At 43.4% G+C, this 27,465-nt stretch overlaps 1 protein-coding gene across 1 annotated transcript in view; it reads left to right on the top strand.

Annotated features, from left to right (window-relative positions):
- Positions 1-27,465, top strand: part of ABCC5 (ATP binding cassette subfamily C member 5) — a 259,944-nt gene that overhangs the window by 212,974 nt on the left and 19,505 nt on the right. The window contains exon 28 of the mRNA XM_053710320.1: positions 22,119-22,232. Within this exon, the coding sequence (XP_053566295.1) occupies positions 22,119-22,232 (114 nt within the window). The remainder of the gene's footprint in view (positions 1-22,118; positions 22,233-27,465) is intronic.

Here is a 27,465-nt window from a genome sequence, read left to right as displayed (position 1 = left end):
AGCAGAACAAGGACTGGGTTTTTACTCAAACCTGTTTGTAGTTCCCAAAAAGGAGGGAATGTTCAGGCCAATTCTGGACTTAAAAATCCTAAACAAATTTCTCAGAGTTCCATCATTCAAGATGGAAACAATTCGAACAATTCTGCCTATGATCCAGGAAGGTCAATATATGACTACTGTGGACCTAAAGGATGCATACCTGCATATTCCAATCCACAAAAATCACCATCAGTCCCTAAGATTCACCTTTCTGGACAAGAATTACCAGTTTGTGGCCCTTCCCTTCGGGTTGGCCACCGCTCCAAGAATTTTCACAAAGGTGCTAGGGTCACTTCTAGCGGTACTAAGACCGCGGGGCATTGCAGTAGCACCTTACCTAGACAACATCTTAATACAGGCGTCGTCTCTTCCCAGAGCCAAGGCTCACACGGATATTGTTCTAGCCTTTCTAAGGTCTCACGGGTGGAAGGTGAACGTAGAAAAAATTTCTCTGTCCCCGGTCACAAGGGTTCCCTTCCTGGGAACAATAATAGATTCGGCAGAAATGAAAATCTTTCTGACGGAGTTCAGGAAGTCAAAACTCTCAAAAGCTTGTCGAGTTCTTCATGCCATTGCTCAGCCGTCTGTGGCGCAGTGCATGGAGGTTATAGGTCTAATGGTGGTGGCAATGGACATTGTCCCATTTGCCAGAATTCATCTAAGACCACTGCAATTGTGCATGCTCAAGCAATGGAATGGGGATTATGCAGACTTGTCTCCCCAGATACAGATGGACCAGGAAACCAGAGACTCGCTTCTCTGGTGGTTGGCTCAGAATCACCTGTCGCAGGGAATGAGTTTCCGCAGACCAGAGTGGATCATTGTCACGACCGACGCCAGTCTCCTAGGCTGGGGCGCGGTGTGGGACTCCCTGAAAGCTCAGGGTCTATGGTCTCGGGAAGAATCTCTTCTCCCGATAAACATTTTGGAACTAAGAGCGATATTCAATACGCTCCTGGCTTGGCCTCAACTAGCGAAGGCCAAGTTCATAAGATTTCAGTCGGACAACATGACGACTGTAGCTACATCAATCATCAGGGAGGAACGAAGAGTTCCCTGGCGATGAGAGAAGTATCCAAGATCATCAAATGGGCGGAGGATCACTCCTGCCATCTATCTGCAATTCAAATCCCAGGAGTAGACAACTGGGAGGCGGATTATTTGAGTCGTCAGACTTTCCATCCGGGGGAGTGGGAACTTCACCCGGAGGTCTTTGCCCAGCTAACTCAACTATGGGGCATTCCAGATCTGGATCTGATGGCGTCTCGTCAGAACTCCAAAGTTCCACGCTACGGGTCCAGGTCCAGGGATCCCAAGGCGACGTTGGTGGATGCATTGGTGGCGCCTTGGTCATTCAATCTAGCGTGTGTCTTTCCACCGTTTCCTCTACTCCCCAGGCTAGTAGCCAGGATCAAACAGGAGAAGGCTTCAGTGATTCTAATAGCTCCTGCGTGGCCACGCAGGACTTGGTATGCAGACCTGGTGAATATGTCATCGGTTCCACCATGGAAGCTACCATTGAGACAGGACCTTCTAGTGCAAGGCCCATTCGAACATCCAAACCTAGTTTCTCTGCAGCTGACTGCTTGGAGATTGAACGCTTGATTCTATCTAAGCATGGGTTTTCGGAATCAGTTATAGATACTCTGGTCCAGGCTAGAAAACCTGTAACCAGGAGAATTTACCATAAGATATGGCAGAAATATCTCTATTGGTGCGAATCCAAGGGTTACTCATCGAGTAAAATTAGAATTCCAAGGATTCTTTCCTTTCTCCAAGAAGGTTTGGAGAAAGGTCTGTCAGCTAGTTCTTTAAAGGGACAGATATCTGCTCTGTCTAGCTTGTTACATAAACGTCTGGCAGCTGTGCCAGATGTTCAGGCGTTCGTACAGGCATTGGTCAGAATCAAGCCTGTCTACAGACCTGTGACTCCTCCATGGAGTCTAAATCTAGTTCTTTCTGTTCTTCAAGGGGTTCCATTTGAACCTTTTACATTCCATAGATATTAAGTTACTATCTTTGAAAGTTTTGTTTTTGGTTGCTATTTCTTCTGCTAGAAGAGTTTCTGAATTGTCTGCTTTGCAGTGTAATTCACCTTATCTGGTGTTCCATACAGATAAGGTTGTTTTTCGTACAAAACCTGGTTTTCTTCCAAAAGTGGTTTCCAATAGGAATATTAACCAGGAGATAGTTGTTCCTTCTCTGTGTCCTAATCCAGTTTCTAAAAAGGAACGCTTGTTACACAATCTAGATGTGGTTCGTGCTTTAAAATTCTATTTAGAAGCAACAAAAGATTTTAGACAGACATCTTCATTGTTTGTCTTCTATTCTGGAAAGAGGAGAGGTCAGAAAGCTACTGCTACCTCTCTTTCCTTCTGGTTAAAAAGCATCATCCGATTGGCTTATGAGACTGCCGGACGGCAGCCTCCTGAACGAATTACTGCTCATTCTACTAGAGCTGTGGCTTCCACATGGGTCTTCAAGAACGAGGCTTCTGTTGAACAGATCTGTAAGGCAGCAACGTGGTCTTCTCTGCATACTTTCTCCAACATAGGTGTGTCCGGTCCACGGCGTCATCCTTACTTGTGGGATATTCTCTTCCCCAACAGGAAATGGCAAAGAGCCAGCAAAGCTGGTCACATGATCCCTCCTAGGCTCCGCCTACCCCAGTCATTCTCTTTGCCGTTGTACAGGCAACATCTCCACGGAGATGGCTTAGAGTTTTTTAGTGTTTAACTGTAGTTTTTATTATTCAATCAAGAGTTTGTTATTTTAAAATAGTGCTGGTATGTACTATTTACTCTGAAACAGAAAAGAGATGAAGATTTCTGTTTGTATGAGGAAAATGATTTTAGCAACCGTTACTAAAATCCATGGCTGTTCCACACAGGACTGTTGAGAGGAATTAACTTCAGTTGGGGGAACAGTGAGCAGTCTTTTGCTGCTTGAGGTATGACACATTCTAACAAGACGATGTAATGCTGGAAGCTGTCATTTTCCCTATGGGATCCGGTAAGCCATTTTTATTCAGACAGTAAATAAGGGCTTCACAAGGGTTTATTAAGACTGTAGACATTTTCTGGGCTAAATCGATCATATTTACACATATTTAGCCTTGAGGAATCATTTAATCTGGGTATTTTTTGTAAAATAATATCGGCAGGCACTGTTTTAGACACTTTATTCTATAGGGGCTTTCCCTAATCATAGTCAGAGCCTCATTTTCGCGCCGGTATGGCGCACTTGTTTTTGAGAACAGCATGGCATGCAGCTGCATGTGTGTGGAGCTCTGATACATAGAAAAGTCTTTCTGAAGGCATCATTTGGTATCGTATTCCCCTTTGGGCTTGGTTGGGTCTCAGCAAAGCAGATTCCAGGGACTGTAAAGGGGTTAAATATAAAAACGGCTCCGGTTCCGTTATTTTAAGGGTTAAAGCTTCCAAATTTGGTGTGCAATACTTTTAAGGCTTTAAGACACTGTGGTGAAATTTTGGTGAATTTTTAACAATTCCTTCATACTTTTTCGCAATTGCAGTAATAAAGTGTGTTCAGTTTAAAATTTAAAGTGACAGTAACGGTTTTATTTTAAAACGTTTTTTGTGCTTTGTTATCAAGTTTATGCCTGTTTAACATGTCTGAACTACCAGATAGATTGTGTTCTGACTGTGGGGAAGCCAAGGTTCCTTCTCATTTAAATAGATGTGATTTATGTCATAAAAAATTTAGTAAAAATGATGCCCAAGATGATTCCTCAAGTGAGGGGAGTAAGCATGGTACTGCATCATCCCCTCCTTCGTCTACACCAGTCTTGCCCATACAGGAGGCCCCTAGTACATCTAGCGCGCCAATACTCCTTACTATGCAACAATTAACGGCTGTAATGGATAATTCTATCAAAAACATTTTAGCCAATATGCCCACTTATCAGCGAAAGCGCGACTGCTCTGTTTTAGAAAATACTGAAGAGCATGAGGACGCTGATGATATTGTTTCTGAAGGGCCCCTACACCAGTCTGAGGGGGCCAGGGAGGTTTTGTCTGAGGGAGAAATTTCAGATTCAGGAAAAATTTCTCAACAAGCTGAACCTGATGTGATTACTTTTAAATTTAAGTTGGAACATCTCCGCGCTCTGCTTAAGGAGGTGTTATCCAATTTGGATGATTGTGATTATCTGGTCATTCCAGAAACACTATGTAAAATGGACAAGTTCCTAGAGGCCCCGGGGCCCCCCGAAGCTTTTCCTATATCCAAGCGGGTGGCGTACATTGTTAATAAAGAATGGGACAGGCCCGGTATACCTTTCGTACCTCCCCCCATATTTAAAAAATTGTTTCCTATAGTCGACCCCAGAAAGGACTTATGGCAGACAGTCCCCAAGGTCGAGGGGGCGGTTTCTACTCTAAACAAGCGCGCCACTATACCCATAGAAGATAGTTGTGCTTTCCAAGATCCTATGGATAAAAAATTAGAAGGTTTGCTAAAAAAGATGTTTGTTCAGCAAGGTTACCTTCTACAACCAATTGCATGCATTGTCCCTGTCACTACAGCCGCGTGTTTCTGGTTCGATGAGCTAGAAAAGGCGATTATTAGTAATTCTTCTTCTTATGAGGAGATTATGGACAGAATTCGTGCTCTTAAATTGGCTAATTCTTTCACCCTAGACGCCACCTTGCAATTGGCTAGGTTAGCGGCGAAAAATTCTGGGTTTGCTATTGTGGCGCGCAGAGCGCTTTAAAATCTTGGTCAGCGGATGCGTCTTCCAAGAACAAATTGCTTGATATTCTTTTCAAGGGGAAAACACTGTTTGGCCCTGACTTGAAAGAGATTATCTCTGATATCACTGGGGGCAAGGGCCACGCCCTTCCTCAGGATAGGTCTTTCAAGGCCAAATATAAACCTAATTTTCGTCCCTTTCGCAGAAACGGACCAGCCCCAAGTGCTACGTCCTCTAAGCAGGAGGGTAATACTTCTCAAGCCAATCCAGCCTGGAGACCTATGCAAGGCTGGAACAAAGGAAAGCAGGCCAAGAAACCTGCCACTGCTCCCAAGACAGCATGAGATGCGGGCCCCCGATCCGGGACCGGATTTGGTGGGGGGCAGACTCTCTCTCTTCACTCAGGCTTGGGCAAGAGATGTTCTGGATCCTTGGGCGCTAGAAATAGTCTCCCAAGGTTATCTTCTGGAAGTGATTCATCCTGTTCCATTAAGAGAACGAGGGATGGGGTTCTACTCCAATCTGTTCGTAGTTCCCAAAAAAGAGGGAACGTTCAGACCAATCTTAGATCTCAAGATCCTAAACAAGTTTCTCAAGGTTCCATCGTCCAAAATGGAAACCATTCGAACAATCCTTCCATCCAGGAAGGTCAATTCTTGACCACGGTGGATTTAAAGGATGCGTATCTACATATTCCTGTCCACAAGGAACATCATCGGTTCCTAAGGTTCGCATTCCTGGACAAACATTACCAGTTTGTGGCGCTTCCTTTCGGATTAGCCACTGCTCCAAGGATTTTCTCAAAGGTACTAGGGTCCCTTCTGGCGGTGCTAAGACCAAGGGGCATTGCTGTAGTACCTTACTTGGACGACATTCTGATTCAAGCGTCGTCCCTTCCTCAAGCAAAGGCTCACACGGACATAGTCCTGGCCTTTCTCAGATCTCACGGATGGTAAGTGAACGTGGAAAAGAGTTCTCTATCTCCGTCGACAAGAGTTCCCTTCTTGGGAACAATAATAGACTCCTTAGAAATGAGGATTTTTCTGACAGAGACCAGAAAAACAAAACTTCTAAACTCTTGTCGGATACTTCATTCCGTTCCTCTTCCTTCCATAGCGCAGTGCATGGAAGTGATAGGTTTGATGGTAGCGGCAATGGACATAGTTCCTTTTGCGCGCATTCATCTAAGACCATTACAACTGTGTGTGCTCAGTCAGTGGAATGGGGACTATACAGACTTGTCTCCGAAGATACAAGTAAATCAGAGGACCAGAGACTCACTCCATTGGTGGCTGTCCCTGGACAACCTGTCACAAGGGGTGACCTCCCGCAGACCAGAGTGGGTCATTGTCACGACCGACGCCAGTCTGATGGGTTGGGGCGCGGTCTGGGGATCCCTGAAAGCTCAGGGTCTTTGGTCTCGGGAAGAATCTCTTCTACCGATAAATATTCTGGAACTGAGAGCGATATTCAATGCTCTCAAGGCTTGGCCTCAGCTAGCGAGGGCCAAGTTCATACGGTTTCAATCAGACAACATGACGACTGTTGCGTACATCAACCATCAGGGGGGAACAAGGAGTTCCCTGGCGATGGAAGAAGTGACCAGAATCATTCAATGGGCGGAGACTCGCTCCTGCCACCTGTCTGCAATCCACATCCCAGGAGTGGAAAATTGGGAAGCGGATTTTCTGAGTCGTCAGACATTGCATCCGGGGGAGTGGGAACTCCATCCGGAAATCTTTGCCCAAATCACTCAACTGTGGGGCATTCCAGACATGGATCTGATGGCCTCTCGTCAGAACTTCAAGGTTCCTTGCTACGGGTCCAGATCCAGGGATCCCAAGGCGACTCTAGTAGATGCACTAGTAGCACCTTGGACCTTCAAACTAGCCTATGTATTCCCGCCGTTTCCTCTCATCCCCAGGCTGGTAGCCAGGATCAATCAGGAGAGGGCGTCGGTGATCTTGATAGCTCCTGCGTGGCCACGCAGGACTTGGTATGCAGATCTGGTGAATATGTCATCGGCTCCACCATGGAAGCTACCTTTGAGACGAGACCTTCTTGTTCAAGGTCCGTTCGAACATCCGAATCTGGTCCCACTCCAGCTGACTGCTTGGAGATTGAACGCTTGATCTTATCAAAGCGAGGGTTCTCAGATTCTGTTATTGATACTCTTGTTCAGGCCAGAAAGCCTGTAACTAGAAAAATTTACCACAAATTTGGAAAAAATATATCTGTTGGTGTGAATCTAAAGGATTCCCTTGGGACAAGGTTAAGATTCCTAAGAGTCTATCCTTCCTTCGAGAAGGATTGGAAAAAGGATTATCTGCAAGTTCCTTGATGGGACAGATTTCTGCCTTGTCTGTGTTACTTCACAAAAAGCTGGCAGCTGTGCCAGATGTTCAAGCCTTTGTTCAGGCTCTGGTTAGAATCAAGCCTGTTTACAAACCTTTGACTCCTCCTTGGAGTCTCAACTTAGTTCTTTCAGTTCTTCAGGGGGTTCCGTTTGAACCCTTACATTCCGTTGATATTAAGTTATTATCTTGGAAAGTTTTGTTTTTGGTTGCAATTTCTTCTGCTAGAAGAGTTTCAGAATTATCTGCTCTGCAGTGTTCTCCTCCTTATCTGGTGTTCCATGCAGATAAGGTGGTTTTACGTACTAACCTGGTTTTCTTCCAAAAGTTGTTTCTAACAAAAACATTAACCAGGAGATAGTCGTGCCTTCTCTGTGTCCGAAACCAGTTTCGAAGAAGGAACGTTTGTTGCACAATTTGGATGTTGTTCGCGCTCTAAAATTCTATTTAGATGCTACAAAGGATTTTAGACAAACATCTTCCTTGTTTGTTGTTTATTCTGGTAAAAGGAGAGGTCAAAAAGCAACTTCTACCTCTCTCTCTTTTTGGATTAAAAGCATCATCAGATTGGCTTACGAGACTGCCGGACGGCAGCCTCCTGAAAGGATCACAGCTCCTTCCACTAGGGCTGTGGCTTCCACATGGGCCTTCAAGAACGAGGCTTCTGTTGATCAGATATGTAGGGCAGCGACTTGGTCTTCACTGCACTCTTTTACCAAATTTTACAAGTTTGATACTTTTGCTTCTTCTGAGGCTATTTTTGGGAGAAAGGTTTTGCAAGCCGTGGTGCCTTCCATTTAGGTGACCTGATTTGCTCCCTCCCTTCATCCGTGTCCTAAAGCTTTGGTATTGGTTCCCACAAGTAAGGATGACGCTGTGGACCGGACACACCTATGTTGGAGAAAACAGAATTTATGTTTACCTGATAAATTACTTTCTCCAACGGTGTGTCCGGTCCACGGCCCGCCCTGGTTTTTTAATCAGGTCTGATAATTTTTATTTTTTTTTTTTCTTTAACTACAGTCACCACGGTATCATATGGTTTCTCCTATGCAAATATTCCTCCTTAACGTCGGTCGAATGACTGGGGTAGGCGGAGCCTAGGAGGGATCATGTGACCAGCTTTGCTGGCTCTTTGCCATTTCCTGTTGGGGAAGAGAATATCCCACAAGTAAGGATGACGCCGTGGACCGGACACACCGTTGGAGAAAGTAGTTTATCAGGTAAACATAAATTCTGTTTTTGCCAAATTTTACAAATTCGATACTTATGCTTCTTCGGAGGCTATTTTTGGGAGAAAGGTTTTACAAGCAGTGGTGCCTTCCGTTTAGGTTACCTGACTTGTTCCCTCCCTTCATCCGTGTCCTAAAGCTTTGGTATTGGTTCCCACAAGTAAGGATGAAGCCGTGGACCGGACACACCAATGTAGGAGAAAACAGAATTTATGTTTACCTGATAAATTTCTTTCTCCTACGGTGTGTCCGGTCCACGGCCCGCCCTGGCTTTTAGTCAGGTTTATAATTTTTGTTTTTTATACACTACAGTCACCACTGCACCCTATGGTTCTCCTTTTTCTCCTGACCGTGGGTCGAATGACTGGGGGCGGAGCTAGAGGGGGAGCTATATGGACAGCTCTGCTGTTGTGCTATCTTTGCCATTTCCTGTAGGGAATGAGAATATCCCACAAGTAAGGATGAAGCCGTGGACCGGACACACCGTAGGAGAAAGAAATTTATCAGGTAAACATAAATTCTGTTTTTTAAGACTTGTTAAAGTGACGGCATACCCAAGCATATAACAAACGCTAGGATTTACCATCACTAAAAATAAACATTAGCTTCAGTCATCTTTCGTAAAAAAACTATGCTAAACTCACCCTTTCTGTAAGAAAGGCCGCCCACACAACAGCGCTCTCTTCAATGAGGTGACGTTTCCACCTCTAAACCAATAGTATAAGGGGCAGTGGACACCTAACTGGATGATTCAGGGAAAGGGACAATTTTTTTATTTCATTTTTATTTCTATTTGGGAACTTAACCTCTTGTGGAGGTCGGCAGTTACATCCACTCAGTGCATGTGTGGGGAAAAAACCTGGTGTCCCCTTCTCTCTTCCAAGTTTTAAAAAAGTTTCCGTGCCAGGATAGCCATTTGGAAGTGTGGAATACCGTTCCTAAGGTGTGCGGTGCCATTTCTACTCTGGCTGAACGCACTACTGTACCTTTAGAGGATAGTACATCTTTTAAGGATCCTATGGATAGGAAATTAGAGGGATACCTAAGAAAGGTGTTTTTTTTTAAGGAGGCTTTCTTTTCTAGCCTGCTGAAGGTATTGCAGTGGTGGCTGGGGCTGCCACCTTTTGGTGTAACATCTATTCTGAACTGATTTCGGTGGAATCTCTCTTGAAGGATATTCAAGATCGCATTCAGGCCCTAAAAACTGCCAATTCCTATAATTGTGAAGCAATTATCCAAAGCATTCGCCTCAATGCTGTTCTCTGTTCCTCTGGTTTTGCTGTTCTCACTAGAATAGCTCTCTAGTTAAAGTCCTGGTCAGCAAACATGGTTTCCAAGTCTAGGCTTCTATCTCTGGCCTTTAAAGGAAAGACCTTATTCGGGCCAGGCCTGGACGCTATCATTTCTACTGTCACTGGCGGTGAGGTGGATTTTCTGCCCCAGGATAAGAAGGCTAAATCTAAGGGACATCCAATGGGACATTTTCACTCCTTTTGTCAGAACAACACAGAGGAGCACTTCCACATCTAAGACTATCAGGTCCATTCTTCCTCTCGTTCAGGAAGGTCAGTTCATGACCACAATAGATCTGAAGGATGCCTACCTTCACGTTCCCTTTCACCAAGATCATTACCAGTACCTTTGTTTTGCTTTCCTGGACAAGCATTTCCAGTTCAAAGCTCTTCCATTTGGTTTAGCTATGGCTCCGAGGATCTTTACTGAAGTTCTTGGGGTTCTCCTTGCAGTAGTCACACTGCAAGGGATTGCTGTGGCGCTATACTTGGATGACATCTTGTTTAAGGCGCCATCTTTACATTTAGCAAACTCTCACACATAGAAGTTATTTTAGTATCTTCGGATGCATGGCTGGAAATTAAATCTGGAAAAGAGTTCTCTCGTTCCCAACACGAGAGGGAAGTTCCTAGGGATCATCATAGATTCTGACAGCATGTGTATTTACCTTACAGATAAACACAGGGAGAAGCTTCAGGCTGCCTGCCGTCTACTTCAATCCACTCCTTAACCTCCGGTGGCTCCAATGCATGGAGGCGGTAGGTCTTATGACGACTTCGGATGCTATTGTTTTGCTGGCTTTCATCTGAGACCCCTACAGTTATGTATGCTCAGTCAAACTGGAATCACTTAGACTTGTCTCAGGAAATATCTCTGGATCCAGTGACGAGAGAGTCTTTCCTTCCATAAGGCAGGGAGAGTCCACAACTTAATTCCTTACTGTTGGGAAATACAACACCTGGCCACCAGGAGGAGGCAAAGACACCCCAGCCAAAGGCTTAAATATCCGTCCCATTTCCCCTATACCCCAGTCATTCTTTGCCTTTCGTCACTATAGGAGGTGGCAGAGAAGTGTCAGAAGATTTGGATAGTCCTGTATGGATATGTTCCCTTCGAGAAATGACTGGAGCTTTAAGTAATCATGTCATCCTCTCAGTGAGAGTATTGATTAAAGTTAGAGTCTGGAGATGCAGGGAAAGTTTTTCTGCGAACCCATCCAGACTGTCGCTAACGGCTCCTGAGCAATCAGTGTTGATGAGTTTCACTGCTTGCTGCTATACACTCAAGTCCATGTCAGAAGCGCTGCTACAAGACTGTCACACTTGAGAGGCCGTGTTTGTTCCACAGCATGGATTCTGGAGGGTAAGACCGTTTTTTATATATACATTTTAAAACGCTATACAGGGTCACAGTGTGGCTCCTTTATACCTCAATAGGATCAAGGATTAATATTTCCTTCAGGGAGACTATTTGAACAGTTTGGGGATTTATATCTGCCTAATGTGAGAGTTTTTTTAAGGCTCATAGGCTGTGTGTTTTTGGCTTGGAACAAACCGGTTTCACATTCGATTTTGAAGTGTTGCGCAGCTCATAATAGCATTGCGCCATTTTTCATAGCAGGGTGCAGTCTCTTTAATTTCCTAAGATCCTGCTCCAGACATCACTCCTGAGGAGAGCGTTTTCACTGTTAGCTGTCTGGGTCTAGGAGGGGGTGAGTGCCCCAGCCATTGGGAATATTAAGGTGCCGTTTTATTAATAAAAGCGTTTTTTTGATTGTCCTTCTGTGGGTATATACAAAGCTATGGAGGACTCTGATACTACATTATAAGGTTCCGGTCCTTCTGTACTGATTATTAATTCTTGTTTATATTGTGAGGAGGCTGTGGTTTGCCCGCCTGCTCAATTTTGTTCCATTCGCCTAAACACTGTTCTAAAGTCTAAGAAGGGAGACAAGCCTGCTAATACTCATAGCGCTATGAGCCCTTCTGAGCCTTCAGGAATCTGACTCCCGTGAAATGACTACCCTTTCTACATTACCCGCTCCACATGCAGTTCCCCGCGGCTCAACTAATCCTCCATCTGGAGGGGGCATTTTTCCAGCGGACTTTACCGTGCAGTTACAATTGGCGGTGTCTGCTGCCCTGAGTGCGTTACCTTGCTCTAACAAACGCAAGATAAAGGTTAAACATAGTTCTCCTGACCTAGAGTCATCTAAATATTTGTCGGATTTAGCTACTATATCCCAGCTATCCGAGGATGAGTTAACCTCTGTATCTTCAGAGACTTCAGTTACTAAACCTCCTTCAGCGGAGGAACCCTCCTTTAGATTTAAAATTGAGCATCTGCGTTTTTTAGTAAAGGAGGTTCTGTCTACTCTAGAGGTTGCAGAGTCTACACTCCCTAAAGAGCCTAAGATCCCTAAATTGGACAGTGTTTTACGAAGATAGGAAAGTCCCTCTGACTTTTCCTGTGCCAGTCAAGGCCAGTAGGAACTTATTTTTTCCCCCTCGTCTACTTTTAAAAAATTATTCCCGGTCCCTGACTCTCAAATTAGATTTGTAGGGCTCCATCCCGAAGGTGGATGGCACTATCTCCACGCTGGCTAAACATACTACTATCCCTCTAGAGGATAGTTCTTCTTTTAGAGAGCCTATGGATAAAAATATGGAAACTTTTCTGAGGAAGATGTTTCAACATGCAGGGTTTTTATTTCAACCGGCGGCAGCTGTAGCCGCCGTTGCTGGAGCAGCTACCTACTGGTGCGACTCTGTTGGAGCTCATTGAAGTGGAGACTCCCTGCGAGGATATTCAGGAGAGAATTAAGGCCGGGGTCTCTGGTTGAAGTCTTGGTCTGTGGATATGACTTCTGAATCCAGACTCCTTTCTCTTCACTTCAAGGGGAAGATTTTATTTGGTCCAGTCCTGGACTCCATTATCGCTACGGTTACCGGAGAGAATAGTGCCTTTCTACCACAAGATAAGAAGAATAGGCATAAGGGACGGCAACTGTCTAATTTCCGTTACTTTCGTGCTGACAAGTTGCAATGACAGCAGTCCTCCAAGTCTGAGCAGCCCAAGAGTACTTGGAAGCCAGCTCACTCCTGGAATAAGTTCAAACAGACTAAGAAGCCCGCAGAGAACAAATCGGCAGGAAAGAGCAGCCCCCGATCCGGGATCGGATCGAGTAGGGAGCAGAGTGTCTCTTTTTTCATACGCTTGGTTCCAGGATGTTCTGGATCCTTGGGTCCTGGAGATTGTATGAGTAAGTCAGAGCACAGCCGCTCAAGCTTCTGTGTTGCAGGTCAATGTGGTGTCGCTTAGGTGATGAACTCATCAAGGCTAGCCAACTATCAACGCAGCCACAGAGAGAATGCCGAGTGCTGAATGCAAGGTGCAAAGCCGAAAGGGGAGCAGGAACCAACCGCTCAAAGCTTCAAAAACAAAAGACAAAGGCTGCACATCAGGTCCTGAATTCACACAAAGGTTTATTGTAAAATAAGACCCAGACAGACATGGACAGAGTAGACAGACATGGACAGAGTAGTCTGATGCGTTTTGTGCCCCCTGTAGGATAGGATACAGGATAGGATACAAGTCTCATCCGCCCAGTGGCAGATTCCTACTCTCCAGTCTTTCGACAAGACCAGAAAAGAGGGCTGCCTTCTTAGTTTGCGTACGGGATCTCTCCTCTCTAGGAGTAATTGTCCCGGTACCTACAGCAGAAATAGGTTTGGGGTTCCAAAGAAGGAGGGAACTTTCCGTCCAATTTTGGACCTAAAGTACCTAAACAAGTTTCTGAGCATTCCCTCTTAAGATGGAGACAATATGGTCAATCCTTTCTTTGGTTCAGGAAGCACAGTTTATGACCACAATAGACCTGACGGATGCATACCTTCACGTTTCGATTCACAGGGAACATTTTCAGTTCCTAAGGTTTGCTTTTCTGGACCAGCACTTCCAGTTCAGTTTTTCCGTTTGGCATAGCTACTGCTCCAAGGATATTTACAAAGGTTCTGGGGGCTCTTCTGGCCGTTACCAGAACACAAGGTATTGCAGTAGCACCTTACCTGGACGATATCTTGGTACAGGCACCATATTTTCGTCTAGCGGAAGAACATTCTTAGTCCCTTCTCACTCTTCTTCGATCACATGGATGGAAGATAAACTTGGAAAAGAGTTCTCTTACTCCAAGTACAAGGGTGAATTTCCTGGGAACTATTATAGACTCCATATCCATGAGAATATTCCTCACAGATCAGAGACCTTGCAAGCTAACTTCTGTCTTGCCCTCCAGGCTTTCTCGAGACCTTCAGTGGCTCAGTTTATGGAGGTAATCGGACTCATGGTGTCCTGCATGGACATCATTCCTTTTGCCAGATTCCATCTCAGACCTTTACAACTATGCATGCTGAGACAATGGAATGGCAACCATTCAGATTTGTGTCAACGGATTGTACTGGACAGCCTGTCAAAACTCGCTCTCCTGGTGTTCTGTCCAGATCATCTGTCCCAAGGGATGTGCTTTTTGAGACCGTCCTAGGAGATTGTGACTATGGACGCAAGCCCTTCCGGCTGGGGAGCCGTTTGGGGTGCCAAGAAGATCTATCTCAACGGATTGTACTGGACAGCCTGTCGAGACTCGCTCTCTTGGTGGCTCTGTCCAGATCATCTGTCCCAAGGCACATGCTTTTTGAGACCGTCCTGGGAGATTGTGACTACGGACGCAAGCCTTTCCGGCTGGGTAGTCGTTTGGGGTACCAAGAAGACACAAGGTCTGTGGACTCAGGAGTCCTTCCTTCCAATCAATATTTTGGAACTCCGGGCAATCTTCAATGCCTTGAAGGCTTTGGCCCCTTCTGGGTTTGTCCCAGTTTATCAGATTCCAATCAGACAATATAACCTCGGTTGCCTATATCAACCATCAAGGTGGAACGAGAAGTTCCTTGGCGATGAGAGAAGTATCTCAGATACTAGAGTGGGCAGAAACTCACAAATGTACGCTGTCAGCGCTCCACATTCCGGTTGTGGATAACTGGGAAGCGGACTTCCTCAGCAGGGAATCCTTTCACCCAGGGGAGTGGTCTCTTCACCCCGAGGTGTTTGCAGAGATATGCGAGTGGGGGATGCCGGAGATTGATCTCATGGCATCCAGCCTCAATACCAAGCTACCCAGGTACGGGTCGAGGTTGATGGATCCTCAGGCAGAATTGATAGATGCCCTATCAATACCATGGAGTTTAGACTTGTATATCTTTTTCCTCCATTATCGCTTCTCCCTTGTACGGTGGCTTGCATTAAGCAGGAGCGAGCAGCTCTGATTCTGATTGCTCCGTTGTGGAAGCAAAGGAGGCGGTTTGCGGATCTGGTGGGGATGTCCTCATCTCCTCAGTGGAGGTTACCTTGTCGCAGAGATCTGATACAGGGTCCCTTCGTTTATCAAAATCTAGATTCTCTGAGGCTGACTGCTTGGAGATTACGCTTAGTCTTATCCAAGAGAGGGTTTTCTGATAGTGTTATCGACACTCTTAGTTCCCTGAATGGACAGATATCGGCCCTGTCGGTGTTACTGCACAAAGGATTGGCTGAACTTCCGAATTTGCAGTCCTTGAAGGCTCTATCTAGGATCAGACCCGTGTTTAGATCTGGGGCTCCGCCTTGGAGCCTCAATCTTGTTCTTAGTGTTTTGCGGCAGGCTCCATTTGAGCCTATGCATTCTGTTGACATTAAATTGTATTCTTGGAAGGTTCTTTTTTGTTGGCTATTGCCTCTGCGTGCAGAGTTTCTGAGACTTCTGCTTTGCAATGTGATTCCCCTTATCTGGTTTTTCATGCTAAGGCGGTTATACGCACTAAACTATGGTTTCTCCCTAAGGTGGCGTCGAATCGTAATATTAATCAAGAAATTGTTGTTCCTTCCTTGTGTCCTAATCCTTCTTCAGCGAAGGAATGTTTGCTTCACAATCTAGATGTGGTTTGTGCCTTGAAGTTCTATCTTTAGGCTACTAAGGAATTCAGACAATCTTCCTCTTTGTTTGTCATCTATTTGTCATCGTAAGGGGCAGAAGGCTACTACAACTTCTCTATCATTCTGGTTGAGGAGTATCATCCGCTTAGCTTATGAGACAGTAGGATGACAGCCTCCTGAGAGGATAACTGCTCATTCCACTAGAGCAGTGGCTTCCTCTTGGGCTTTTAAGAACAAAGCCTCAATGGATCAGATTTGTAAGGCAGCTGCCTGGTCTTCCTTACACACTTTTTCTAAATTTTACAAGTTTGATGTGTTTGCTTCGGCTGAAGTTTTGCAGGCTGTGGTGCCCTCAGAATAGGGTCCGCCCCTTTTTCTGTTCCCTCCCATTATTCATTCAGTGTCCTCTGGAGCTTGGGTATAGTTTTCCCAACAGTAAGGAATGAAGTCATGGACTCTCCCTGCCTTATGCAAGGAAAGCATAATTTATGCTTACCAGATAAATTCCTTTCCTTTCTGGCAGGGAGAGTCCATGACCCCGCCCGTAATTTTTTTTTTTTTATGGGTGGCTCCCTTTTTATTTTTCTTCTGGCACCTTTTTATACCCTGATGTTTCTCCTACTTTTTCCTTGTTCCCTCAGCAGAATGACTGGAGGATAGGTGAAGTAGGAGGGATATTTAAGCCTTTGGCTGGGGGTGTCTTTGCCTCCTCCTGGTGGCCAGGTGTTGTATTTACCAACAGTAAGGAATGAAGTCGTGGACTCTCCCTGCCAGGAAGGAACGGAATTTTTCTGGTAAGCATAAATTATGTTGCTGTGTGGGGGTCTTGGAGAGCCCAGGGGTCCTGGCACCCAGAGTAAGCAATCCTTCCAATCAACATTCTGTAACTGAAGGCCATCTTCAACGCTCTTCAGTCTTTCCCCCAGTTCTGTCCGTTTTATTTTATTTGAATCGGACAACATCACCACGGTGGCCTATGTCAGTCAATAGGGTGGAACTCGGTTTTCTGGAGATGCGGGAGGTGTCTTGTATCCTTCAATAGGCAGATACATATCAATGCCAAATATCAGCTATCCAGGTGTGGAAAATTGGAAGCCGGATTCCCTGAGCAGACAGACTCTGCACTCTGTTTTGGTGTGCAGACCAGGGATTACCTTGGCACAAGTTGAAGGCTCTGCATATCCTTCAGTTTCTTCAGGATGGATTAGCGAATGGCCTGTCGGATAGTTCTCTTAAAGGTCAGATCTTTCTGTTTTTGTTGCATAAAAAGTTGGCTCGTTTGCCAGATGTTCAGTCATTTGTTAAAGCTATTGCTAGAATTAGACCTGTTTTCAAACCTATTGCTCCTCCATGAGCCTTAATCTTGTTCTTGGAGTTCTTCAACAGGCTCCGTTAGAAGCTTAATATCAATAGAATGCATAGGCTCAAACATGGAAAGTTTTTTTGTTTCTGCTAGCTATTTCCTCTGCTCTTAGAGTATCTGAATTTCAGTGTGTCTGCCCTTCAATGTAATCCGCCTTATTTAGTGTTTCATGCCGATAAGGCTGTTCTGCAGACAAAGATGGGGTTTTTACCTAACATTGTCTCAACTCACAATATTAAAGTGATTATAAAGTTTAACAAATAAGTGCCTGGTATCTAAAAATAATCTTAAAAACAGGCACTTTCATTCATTAAACTTAACAAAGATGCTTATTTCTTTCTAATGACACGGTGAGTCCATGGATTATCATCAATTACTGCTGGGAATATCACTCCTGGCCAGCAAGAGGAGGCAAAGAACACCACAGCAAAGCTGTTAAGTATCACTTCCCTTCCCACAACCCCCAGTCATTCTCTTTGCCTGTGGTCCAAGGAGGAGGTGAAATTTCGGTGCCTGATCTACAATCAAGATTTTGTTTTTTTGAAGCAGAGTAGGTTTGCTCTGATCTTCCCTGGGGTCTAGCCTTAGCCCACGTCAGTCTCTTCAGTAGGGCAGTGGTGGCTTTTAAGCAATTGGGAACTTGTGGGGTAAAATCCCCTCTGCATTTTTCCCAAACAGTCTTGCTGCCCTATGTAGATAGCCTGAGTAAGCTTAGTCAATCTTTCTTTTGTCCACATGTCCATGTGAGGGATAGTACCTCTCAAACCAGGTGAGCTGTCCTGCTGCCGGACAGATGAAAACTAAGGTAAGTGCCAATTATATTTTTCTTTTTCATTGATGGAAAAATTCTGGCACTTATACAGCCTGAAGGCTGCAACTTGGGACGTTTATTTTAGATTTACTTTTTATATAGAGTTAATCAGGGCAGCTAGCAGGCACTGTATATGAGAGGAGTTTACAGCATTGGTGGCTCAGGTTTTATCTTTTGATCCGTTGTACACTGCTTGGAAACAGTTTCGGATTTAGTCTGCTTTACTGGGGGGGTTTGCATTTCTGCAGACGATATACGGCTGTGTAGGTGTTTAAAAACTATATTACTTGGCCTTTGCGGCCGCCAGGACCACCCATGATCAGAAGGTGGTTCCGTTCTGAGGCGGCAGTGTATTTTGCACGCTTTCTCACTTCCTGAAACTCCGGAGTGTGATGTGCATGTAATAGCGGCGGCTCTGCTATACAGGAAGCCTATCGCTATTTGCCGTAGTGTCATGCACTTTGAATGTCAAGGAAACTGTGTTAAAGGCGGATCGTCTTCTAACTGTTTGGGAGGCAGTCAGAAGGACAGGTAGGCACCTCAACGAAATAGCTAAGGTGTAGTGGTTGCCTGGGGTTGGTTACTGCTTCGTTCCGTTTTTTTTTTTTGGGTTAAATTTTATTTAAAGGAACAGTAACGTGTGTTTGCTAAACTTATTTTAAAAGAAAATAGTATTTTTATTGTTGTTTTTCTTTTCTTTTGGCCTTTTTGTGTCTTAAGACCAGGAGGCCTTGCAAGATGTTACTTGTAGCCTATGTTTTGATGCTCAGGTGGAACCCCCAGTACCCTTCTGTTCCTCCTGTATTGAAAGAACATTATGTTATAGGAATAGACTTTTTGATCCTGAGCCATCATTAGCTAAGGCGGATGTCTTCTGTGCCTGATATGCAGCAGCTTTCTCCTCAAGCGTCCCAATCTTTTTCGTCTCCACATGCAGTGCCCTGTGTTTCTTCTCATGCTCCGACTGGAGTTACTTTGCAAGATATTGCTGCCCATGTATCCTCTGCGGTATCTGAGGCGCTATTTGCTTTTCCCATGCTGCGGGGAAAGCGCAAGAGGAAGTTTAAAGAATCAGTGAGCAAGGTTTCTGATCCTGTGGTGGCTACTCAGGGTGCTTTCTCTCCGAAGCCAGAGGAGAAAGACACTTCGGTAGCTTCTCAGGGTTAAATCTCGGATTCAGACAGTATAATTCCTTCTTCTGACGCTGAAGTGGTATCTTTCAGATTTAAGCTGGAACACCTCCGGCTGTTACTTAAGGAGGTTTTGGCTACGTTGAACGACTCCGATATGACTGTCTTAGTCAATACTAAGAAGTCTAGTAAATTGAACAAGTACTTTGATGTTCCCTCTGCGGTGGAGGTATTCCCTGTACCAGACCGTGCTACAGAGATTATTGCACGAGAGTGAGAGAGATCCGAATTCCCTTTTCTCCATCTCCAATTTTCAAGAAAATGTTTCCAATAGCTGACTCTATTAAGGAGTCTTGGCAAGCGGTCCCCAAGGTGAAAGGGGTGATTTCCACTTTGGCTAAGAGAACCACTATCCCCATAGAGGATAGCTGTTTCTTTAAGGATCCAATGGATAAGAAGTTGGAGGCTTTGCTAAAGAAAATGTATGTTCACCAGGGTCTGGAATGGCAGCCTGCGGTGTGTATTGCCACTGTCACCAGCGCGGCAGCTACTGGTTTGATGCGTTGTCTGATTTTATTTTGACAGATACTCCTCTCGAGGAGAACCAAGATAGGATTAAGGCTCTTAAGTTGCCCAATTCCTTTATCACAGATGCTTCCTTAAAAGTCATTAAGTTGGGAGCAAAAATATCTGGTTTTGCTGTACTAGCTCGCAGAGCTTTATGGTTTAAATCCTGGTCTGCGGATGTTTCATCTAAGTCCAAACTTTTGGCGATCCCCCTATAAAGGGTAAGACCTTGTTTGGGCCGGGCTTGGCTGAAATTATTTCCAATATTACAGGAGGAAAAGGACATTTCCTCCCTCAGGATAAGAGAAATAAACAGAAAGGGTGTCAGAGTAATTTTCGTTCCTATTCGAAACTTTAGAGGTAAGCCTTCTCCTCCCCCCCTCCTTTCAAGCAGGAACAGTCCAAGTCTTCCTGGAAGCCCAATCAGTCTTGGAACAAGGGGAAGCAATCTAAGAAGCTTGCAAATTATTCAAAGTCAGCAGGAAGTGCCTGCCCCTGATCCGGGACCGGATCTTGTAGGGGGCAGACTTTCTCAATTCACTCATACCTGGGTTCGGGATGTTCTGGATCCCTGGGCAATGGACATCGTATCCCAGGGGTACAAACTAAAGTTCAAGACTTTTCCTCCCAGAGGCAGGTTTCTCCTCTCAAGATGATCTGTAGACCAGCTAAAAAGAGAGGCGTTCTTACATTGTGTCCAGGATCTTTCCGCCCTGGCAGTAATAGTTCCAGTTCCAACCCAGGAACAGGGTCTGGGATTCTACTCCAATCTGTTCGTGGTTCCCAAAAAAGAGGGGATCTTCAGGCCAATTTTAGATCTAAAGTGTCTAAATAAGTTTCTCATAGTACCGTCCTTCAAGATGAAAACTATACGTTCCATTCTTACCTTGGTCCAAGAGGGTCAGCTCATGACGACCATAGACCTGAAGGATGCGTACCTTCATGTTCCCATTCACAAGGATCATCACAAGTTTCTGAGATTCGCTTATCTAAACGAACACTTTCAGTTTGTGGCTCTGTCATTCGACCTTGCCACAGCTCCCAAAATTTTTTCAAAGGTCCTGGGGACTTTGTTGGCAGTAATCCGGTCTCAGGGCATAATCTATCCCTGCTACCAAAACTGCATGAAGGTGGGCCACTGATCTGGACAGCAGATAGGGGGCAGATTAAGGCCTTTTCAGGATGCTTCGTTTCAAACTGTTTCTGATCCTTGGGTTCAGAATATTGTTTCTCAGGGATATTGAATAGGATTCAGAACAAGGCCTCCCAGAGGAAGATTTTTTTTTTCTGTCCATTTTTCCAAGGAATCCTGTAAAAGCTCAAGCTTTTCTTCAGTCTGTCTCAGATCTGCAGGAACAGGGGGTGTGATTTTATTCAAATATATTGATTGTTGCATAGAAGTAAGATACTTTCAAACCAGAACTAGATTTAAATGCTCTGAACAGGTTTAGAAGGATTCCATCTTTCAGAATGGAAACTATTTAAACTATTCTGCATTTTGTTCAGCAAGGTCAATTTATGTCCACAATAGATTTAAAGGATGCTTACCTTCATGTTCCTTTTCACAGAGATCATTTCCAGTTTCTGAGTTTTGCCTTTCTGAACAGGCATTTTCAGTTTGTCGCTCTTCCATTTGGTCTGGCTACAGCTCCAAGAATATTCACAAAGGTTCTTTGTGCGTGATTAGGTCTCAGGGTATTGCAGAGTTTCCATACCTGAAAGACATCTTGGTTCAAGCTACATCTTTTCCTTTTGCAGTATCTTGCACAAACTAACTCTTGTTGTTTCTTCAACAACATGGTTCAAGGACCTAACATTTTCCTAAGGGTTCCTTGGTTCCTCAGACAAAGGTAATTTTCTTGGGTTTCCAAATAGATTTAATATCCATAAGCCTTTCTCTAATAGAGCAGAGAAGGTTGAAATTGGTGTCAGCTTGTTTGAACCTTCAATCTCTCTCATTGCCTTCAGTGCATACTTTTACTAAATTCTACCATTTTATGTTTTTGTGTCTTCTGAAGCAACCTTTGATAGAAAGGTTTCTTCAGGCAGTTGTCTGATTGTTTGTTTTTTGCCTATTTACTTATTTTTAGTGCATAGAAAAAAGATATATTATTGGGGTTGTCCCTTTCTGTTATTACTTGTGGACTCCAACTTGGGTATTAGTTTCCAAGAGTAATGGATCGTGACCCTTGTGTTTTTTTCTGGGGTTAGTATTTTCTTTAGCACATCTTTTTTCCCTGCTCCTTCTTTGGCTCATTCCTTTTTCTTACCTAACTTGCTTGGCTATAAATTAGACTGAGGTATGTGTGAGATGGGAGGGGTTTTATAGAGCTTTTGGGGTTTTGGGAATCATTGCCTCTTCCTAGTGATAAAGAAGTGTATTTCCCAACAGTAAAGGATCGTGGACTCTCACCACCATGAAATGAATTAATCAGGTAAGCATAAATTGTTTTTTTTCCTCTAACTTAGGCCATGTCATCTCCATGTGCTGATGAGGTAAATGCATTATGTCCTGGTGCATGGATGAGAGGTCTGCACTGTGTGTACAGGTGTCTAGCCTGTGCCACTTTTCACGTGTGCCAATGCTGTTTGTTGTTACACAAGGAATTCCTAATCTCAGTAATTGAAGTCATTCCTATGTTTAATGATAGATTGCACAACTACCTCTTAAGCTAGAAACTGAAGTGGTGGAGAATGGAGAGAACTTTTCAGTGGGGGAGCGTCAACTGCTGTGCATTGCCAGAGTTTTATTACGACGATGCAAGGTGAGTACCCTAACAATACTAGAGTTCCTTTAAAAAAAAATTGTGAACTTCCTAATAACCAATTACAGAACTCATTTTAGATTAGATTTCTTGGTGTAAATACCACTACAATATAGTGATTTCATTTGAATATACACACTTTTCTAGTATTAAACATGAAGATAGCTTAAAGGGACACTGAACCCAAAAATTTTATTTTGTGATTCAGATAGAGCATGACATTTTAAGCAACTTTCTAATTTACTCCTATTATCAAATTTTCTTCATTCTCTTGGTATCTTTATTTGAAATGCAAGAATGTAAGTTTAGATGCCGGCCCATTTTTGGTGAACAACCTGGGTTGTTCTTGCTGATTGGTGGATAAACTCATTCACCAATAAAAAAAAGTGCTGTCCAGAGTTCTTAACCAAAAAAAAAACTTAGATGCCTTCTTTTTCAAATATAGATAGCAAGAGAACGAAGAAACATTGATAATAGGAGTAAATTAGAAAGTTGCTTAAAATTGCATGCTCTCTGAATCACAAAAGAAAAAAGTTGGGTTCAGTGTCCCTTTAACATAGTCTAAACTTAAAGTTTTGGTTGCAGAATGAATTATATCAGATTTCACACTATTGAAACATTTTAGGATACTTTCAAGTATCAGTGGGCATCCAGAACAAGTTACAAGAAGAGTTAAGAAATGCAATCATAAAATATTTTGATGATGATATACAAAGCCTTGTTCTTTGCTGAAAACTATATAACCATGAATATAAATATATAACATGAATATAAATATATAATATATCTTAATATGTAAGTAATGTTCGTTCTGTTAAACATCTGTGTTCTTCACAGCAAATTTTGCCAGCCTTATGGCATTCTGTTATTTATAAATTATACTTAAACTATCCAATGCACAAACTAATTGCATCATTTGGTTCATTGATATTTATGAAACTAACAATAAAAAAGTATGGTGGTGTGCTCATTAAATATGTCCCAATTAGAACACTGCATCTTTACAATTAATACATTTTTCGGTATATTGGCATTTTCTCCATGTTGCACTACATTTATGCTTAGGCGTTTTGTTTTGTTTTATATAGAAATTTTAAACTAGGGGTAGGTTATTTTTTTTATTTATTTATTTTTTTCACATTTTCTCTCATAATAATATCATATGGCTCATTCCCAGTGGCAGGGCTAGCCCAAGACATTGTGCTGCCTGGGTTCATGCAAGAAATAACTCTCCACCTTATCTTGGTGCCCACTACCTTCTATATATTTATAATTTTATAACAATATACAAAGGTGTTCAAAGGTTTGGGGTCACTTAGAAATTTCCTTGTTTTCAAAAGAAAAGCACATTTTTTTACCCATTAAAATAACATTAAATGTATCAGAAATACAGTGTAGACATTAATGTTGTAAATGGATATTGTAGCTGGAAACTGCTTATTTTTAATGGAATATCTACATAGGCGTGCAAAGGTCCATTATCAGCAACCATCTGTCCTCCAGGGCAGAACATGCTGAGAATGTGCAATGTCATTTTATGTATGTTTTCATGGAAAATAAGGAAATGTCTTAAGTAACCCCAATCTTTTGAACACCAGTGTATATCTATAGTGCTCTTCTAGTTATCATTGTAATGCACAAAAAATGTTTCTCCAACATTGGTGTGTCCGGTCCACGGCGTCATCCTTACTTGTGGGATATTCTCTTCCCCAACAGGAAATGGCAAAGAGTCCCAGCAAAGCTGGTCACATGATCCCTTCTAGGCTCCGCCCACCCCAGTCATTCTCTTTGCCGTTGCACAGGCAACATCTCCACGGAGATGGTTAAGAGTTTTTTGGTGTTTAAATGTAGTTTTATTCTTCTATCAAGTGTTTGTTATTTTAAAATAGTGCTGGTATGTACTATTTACTCTGAAACAGAAAAGGATGAAGATTTCTGTTTGTAAGAGGAAGATGATTTTAGCAGACAGTAACTGAAATCAATTGCTGTTTCCACACAGGACTGTTGAGATGAAGTAACTTCAGTTGGGGGAAACAGTTAGCAGTCTTTTCTGCTTAAGGTATGACTAGCCATATTTCTAACAAGACCATGTAATGCTGGAAGGCTGTCATTTCCCCTCATGGGGACCAGTAAGCCATTTTCTTAGTTAAACATAAAAGAATAAAGGGCTTCAAAAAGGGCTTAAAAACTGGTAGACATTTTTCTGGGCTAAAACAGTTGCTTTACTAGGCATATTATGCAGATTCTAACTAATTATTGGTATTATAATCTTGGGGAACGTTTAGAAAAACGGCAGGCACTGTGTTGGACACCTTTTTCAAATGGGGGCCTTTCTAGTTATAGACAGAGCCTCATTCTGGGACTGTATAGGGGTTAAATGTAAAAACGGCTCCGGTTCCGTTAATTTAAGGGTTAAAGCTCTGAAATTTGGTGTGCAATACTTTTAATGCTTTAAGACACTGTGGTGAAATTTTGGTGAATTTTGAACAATTCCTTCATACTTTTTCACATATTCAGTAATAAAGTGTTTTCAGTTTGAAATTTAAAGTGACAGTAACGGTTTTATTTTAAAACGTTTTTTGTGCTTTGTTGACAAGTTTAAGCCTGTTTAACATGTCTGTACCATCAGATAAGCTATGTTCTATATGTATGAAAGCCAATGTGTCTCCCCATTTAAATTTATGTGATAATTGTGCCATAGTGTCCAAACAAAGTAAGGACAGTATTGCAACAGATAATGATATTGCCCAAGATGATTCCTCAAATGAGGGGAGTAAACATGATACTACATCATCCCCTACTGTGTCTACACCAGTTATGCCCACACAGGAGGCCCCTAGTACATCTAGTGCGCCAATACTTATTACCATGCAACAATTAACGGCTGTAATGGATAACTCCATAGCAAATCTTTTATCCAAAATGCCTACTTATCAGAGAAAGCGCGATTGCTCAGTTTTAAACACTGAAGAGCAAGAGGACGCTGATGATAACTGTTCTGACATACCCTCACACCAATCTCAAGGGGCCATGAGGGAGGTTTTGTCTGATGGAGAAATTTCAGATTCAGGAAAAATTTCTCATCAAGCTGAACCTGATGTTGTGACATTTAAATTTAAATTAGAACATCTCCGCGCACTGCTTAAGGAGGTGTTAACTACTCTGGATGATTGTGACAATTTGGTCATTCCAGAGAAATTATGTAAGATGGACAAGTTCCTAGAGGTTCCGGTGCCCCCCGGCGCTTTTCCTATACCAAAGCGGGTGGCGGACATAGTAAATAAAGAGTGGGAAAGGCCCGGCATACCTTTTGTCCCCCCCCCTATATTTAAGAAATTATTTCCTATAGTCGACCCCAGAAAGGACTTATGGCAGACAGTCCCCAAGGTCGAGGGGGCGGTTTCTACTCTAAACAAACGCACTATTCCTATCGAAGATAGTTGTGCTTTCAAAGATCCTATGGATAAGAAATTAGAGGGTTTGCTTAAAAAGATTTTTGTACAGCAAGGTTACCTTCTACAACCAATTTCATGCATTGTTCCTGTCACTACGGCAGCGTGTTTCTGGTTCGAGGAACTAGAAAAATCGCTCAGTAAAGAATCTTTGTATGAGGAGGTTATGGACAGAGTTCAAGCACTTAAATTGGCTAACTCTTTTGTTTTAGATGCCGCTTTGCAATTAGCTAGATTAGCGGCGAAAAATTCAGGGTTTGCTGTCGTGGCACGCAGAGTGCTTTGGCTAAAGTCTTGGTCAGCGGATGTGTCTTCCAAGACAAAATTGCTTAACATTCCTTTCAAAGGTAAAACATTATTTGGACCTGATTTGAAAGAGATTATTTCAGACATCACTGGGGGAAAGGGCCACGCCCTCCCACAGGATAGGTCTTTTAAGGCTAATAATAAGCCTAATTTTCGTCCCTTTCGCAGAAACGGACCAGTCTCTAATTCTGTATCCTCTAAGCAAGAGGGTAATACTTCACAACCCAAACCAGCCTGGAAACCAATGCAAGGCTGGAACAAGGGTAAGCAGGCCAAGAAGCCTACCACTGCTACCAAAACAGCATGAAGGGATAGCCCCCGATCCGGGACCGGATCTAGTGGGGGGCAGATTTTCTCTCTTTGCTCAGGCTTGGGCAAGAGATGTTCAGGATCCTTGGGCGCTAGAAATAGTTTCTGAAGGTTATCTCCTGGAATTCAAGGAACTACCCCCAAGGGGAAGGTTCCACAGGTCTCAATTATCTTCAAACCAAATAAAGAGACAGGCATTCTTACATTGTGTAGAAGACCTGTTAAAGATGGGAGTGATACATCCAGTTCCAATAAGAGAACAAGGAATGGGATTTTATTACAATCTGTTCATAGTTCCCAAAAAAGAGGGAACATTCAGACCAATTTTGGATCTAAAGATCCTAAACAAATTTCTCAGGGTACCATCGTTCAAAATGGAAACTATTCGAACGATCCTACCTACTATCCAGGAAAATCAATTTATGACTACCGTGGATTTAAAGGATGCGTACCTACATATTCCTATCCACAAGGAACATCATCAGTTCCTAAGGTTCGCTTTTCTGGACAAGCATTACCAGTTTGTGGCACTTCCATTTGGATTAGCCACTGCTCCAAGGATTTTCACAAAGGTACTAGGGTCCCTTCTAGCGGTTCTAAGACCAAGGGGCATTGCAGTAGTACCTTACTTGGACGACATCCTGATTCAAGCGTCGTCCCTGTCAAAAGCAAAGGCTCATACGGACATCGTCCTAGCCTTTCTCAGATCTCACGGATGGAAGGTGAACAAAGAAAAAAGTTCTCTGTCCCCGTCAACAAGAGTTCCCTTCTTGGGAACAATAATAGATTCCTTAGAAATGAGGATTTTTCTGACAGAGGTCAGAAAATCAAAACTTCTAAGCTCTTGTCAAGTACTTCATTCTGTTCCTCGTCCTTCCATAGCGCAGTGCATGGAAGTAATAGGATTGATGGTTGCAACAATGGACATAGTTCCTTTTGCACGAATTCATCTAATACCATTACAACTGTGCATGCTCAGACAGTGGAATGGGGATTATACAGACTTGTCTCCGACGATTCAAGTAGATCAAAAGACCAGAGATTCACTCCGTTGGTGGCTGACCCTGGACAATCTGTCACAGGGAATGAGCTTCCGCAGACCAGAGTGGGTCATTGTCACGACCGACGCCAGCCTAGTGGGCTGGGGCGCGGTCTGGGAATCCCTG

The sequence above is a fragment of the Bombina bombina genome, chromosome 4 (assembly GCF_027579735.1).
Source record: "Bombina bombina isolate aBomBom1 chromosome 4, aBomBom1.pri, whole genome shotgun sequence".
Taxonomy (NCBI): domain Eukaryota; kingdom Metazoa; phylum Chordata; class Amphibia; order Anura; family Bombinatoridae; genus Bombina; species Bombina bombina.
This window is presented reverse-complemented; position numbering and strand designations above follow the sequence as displayed.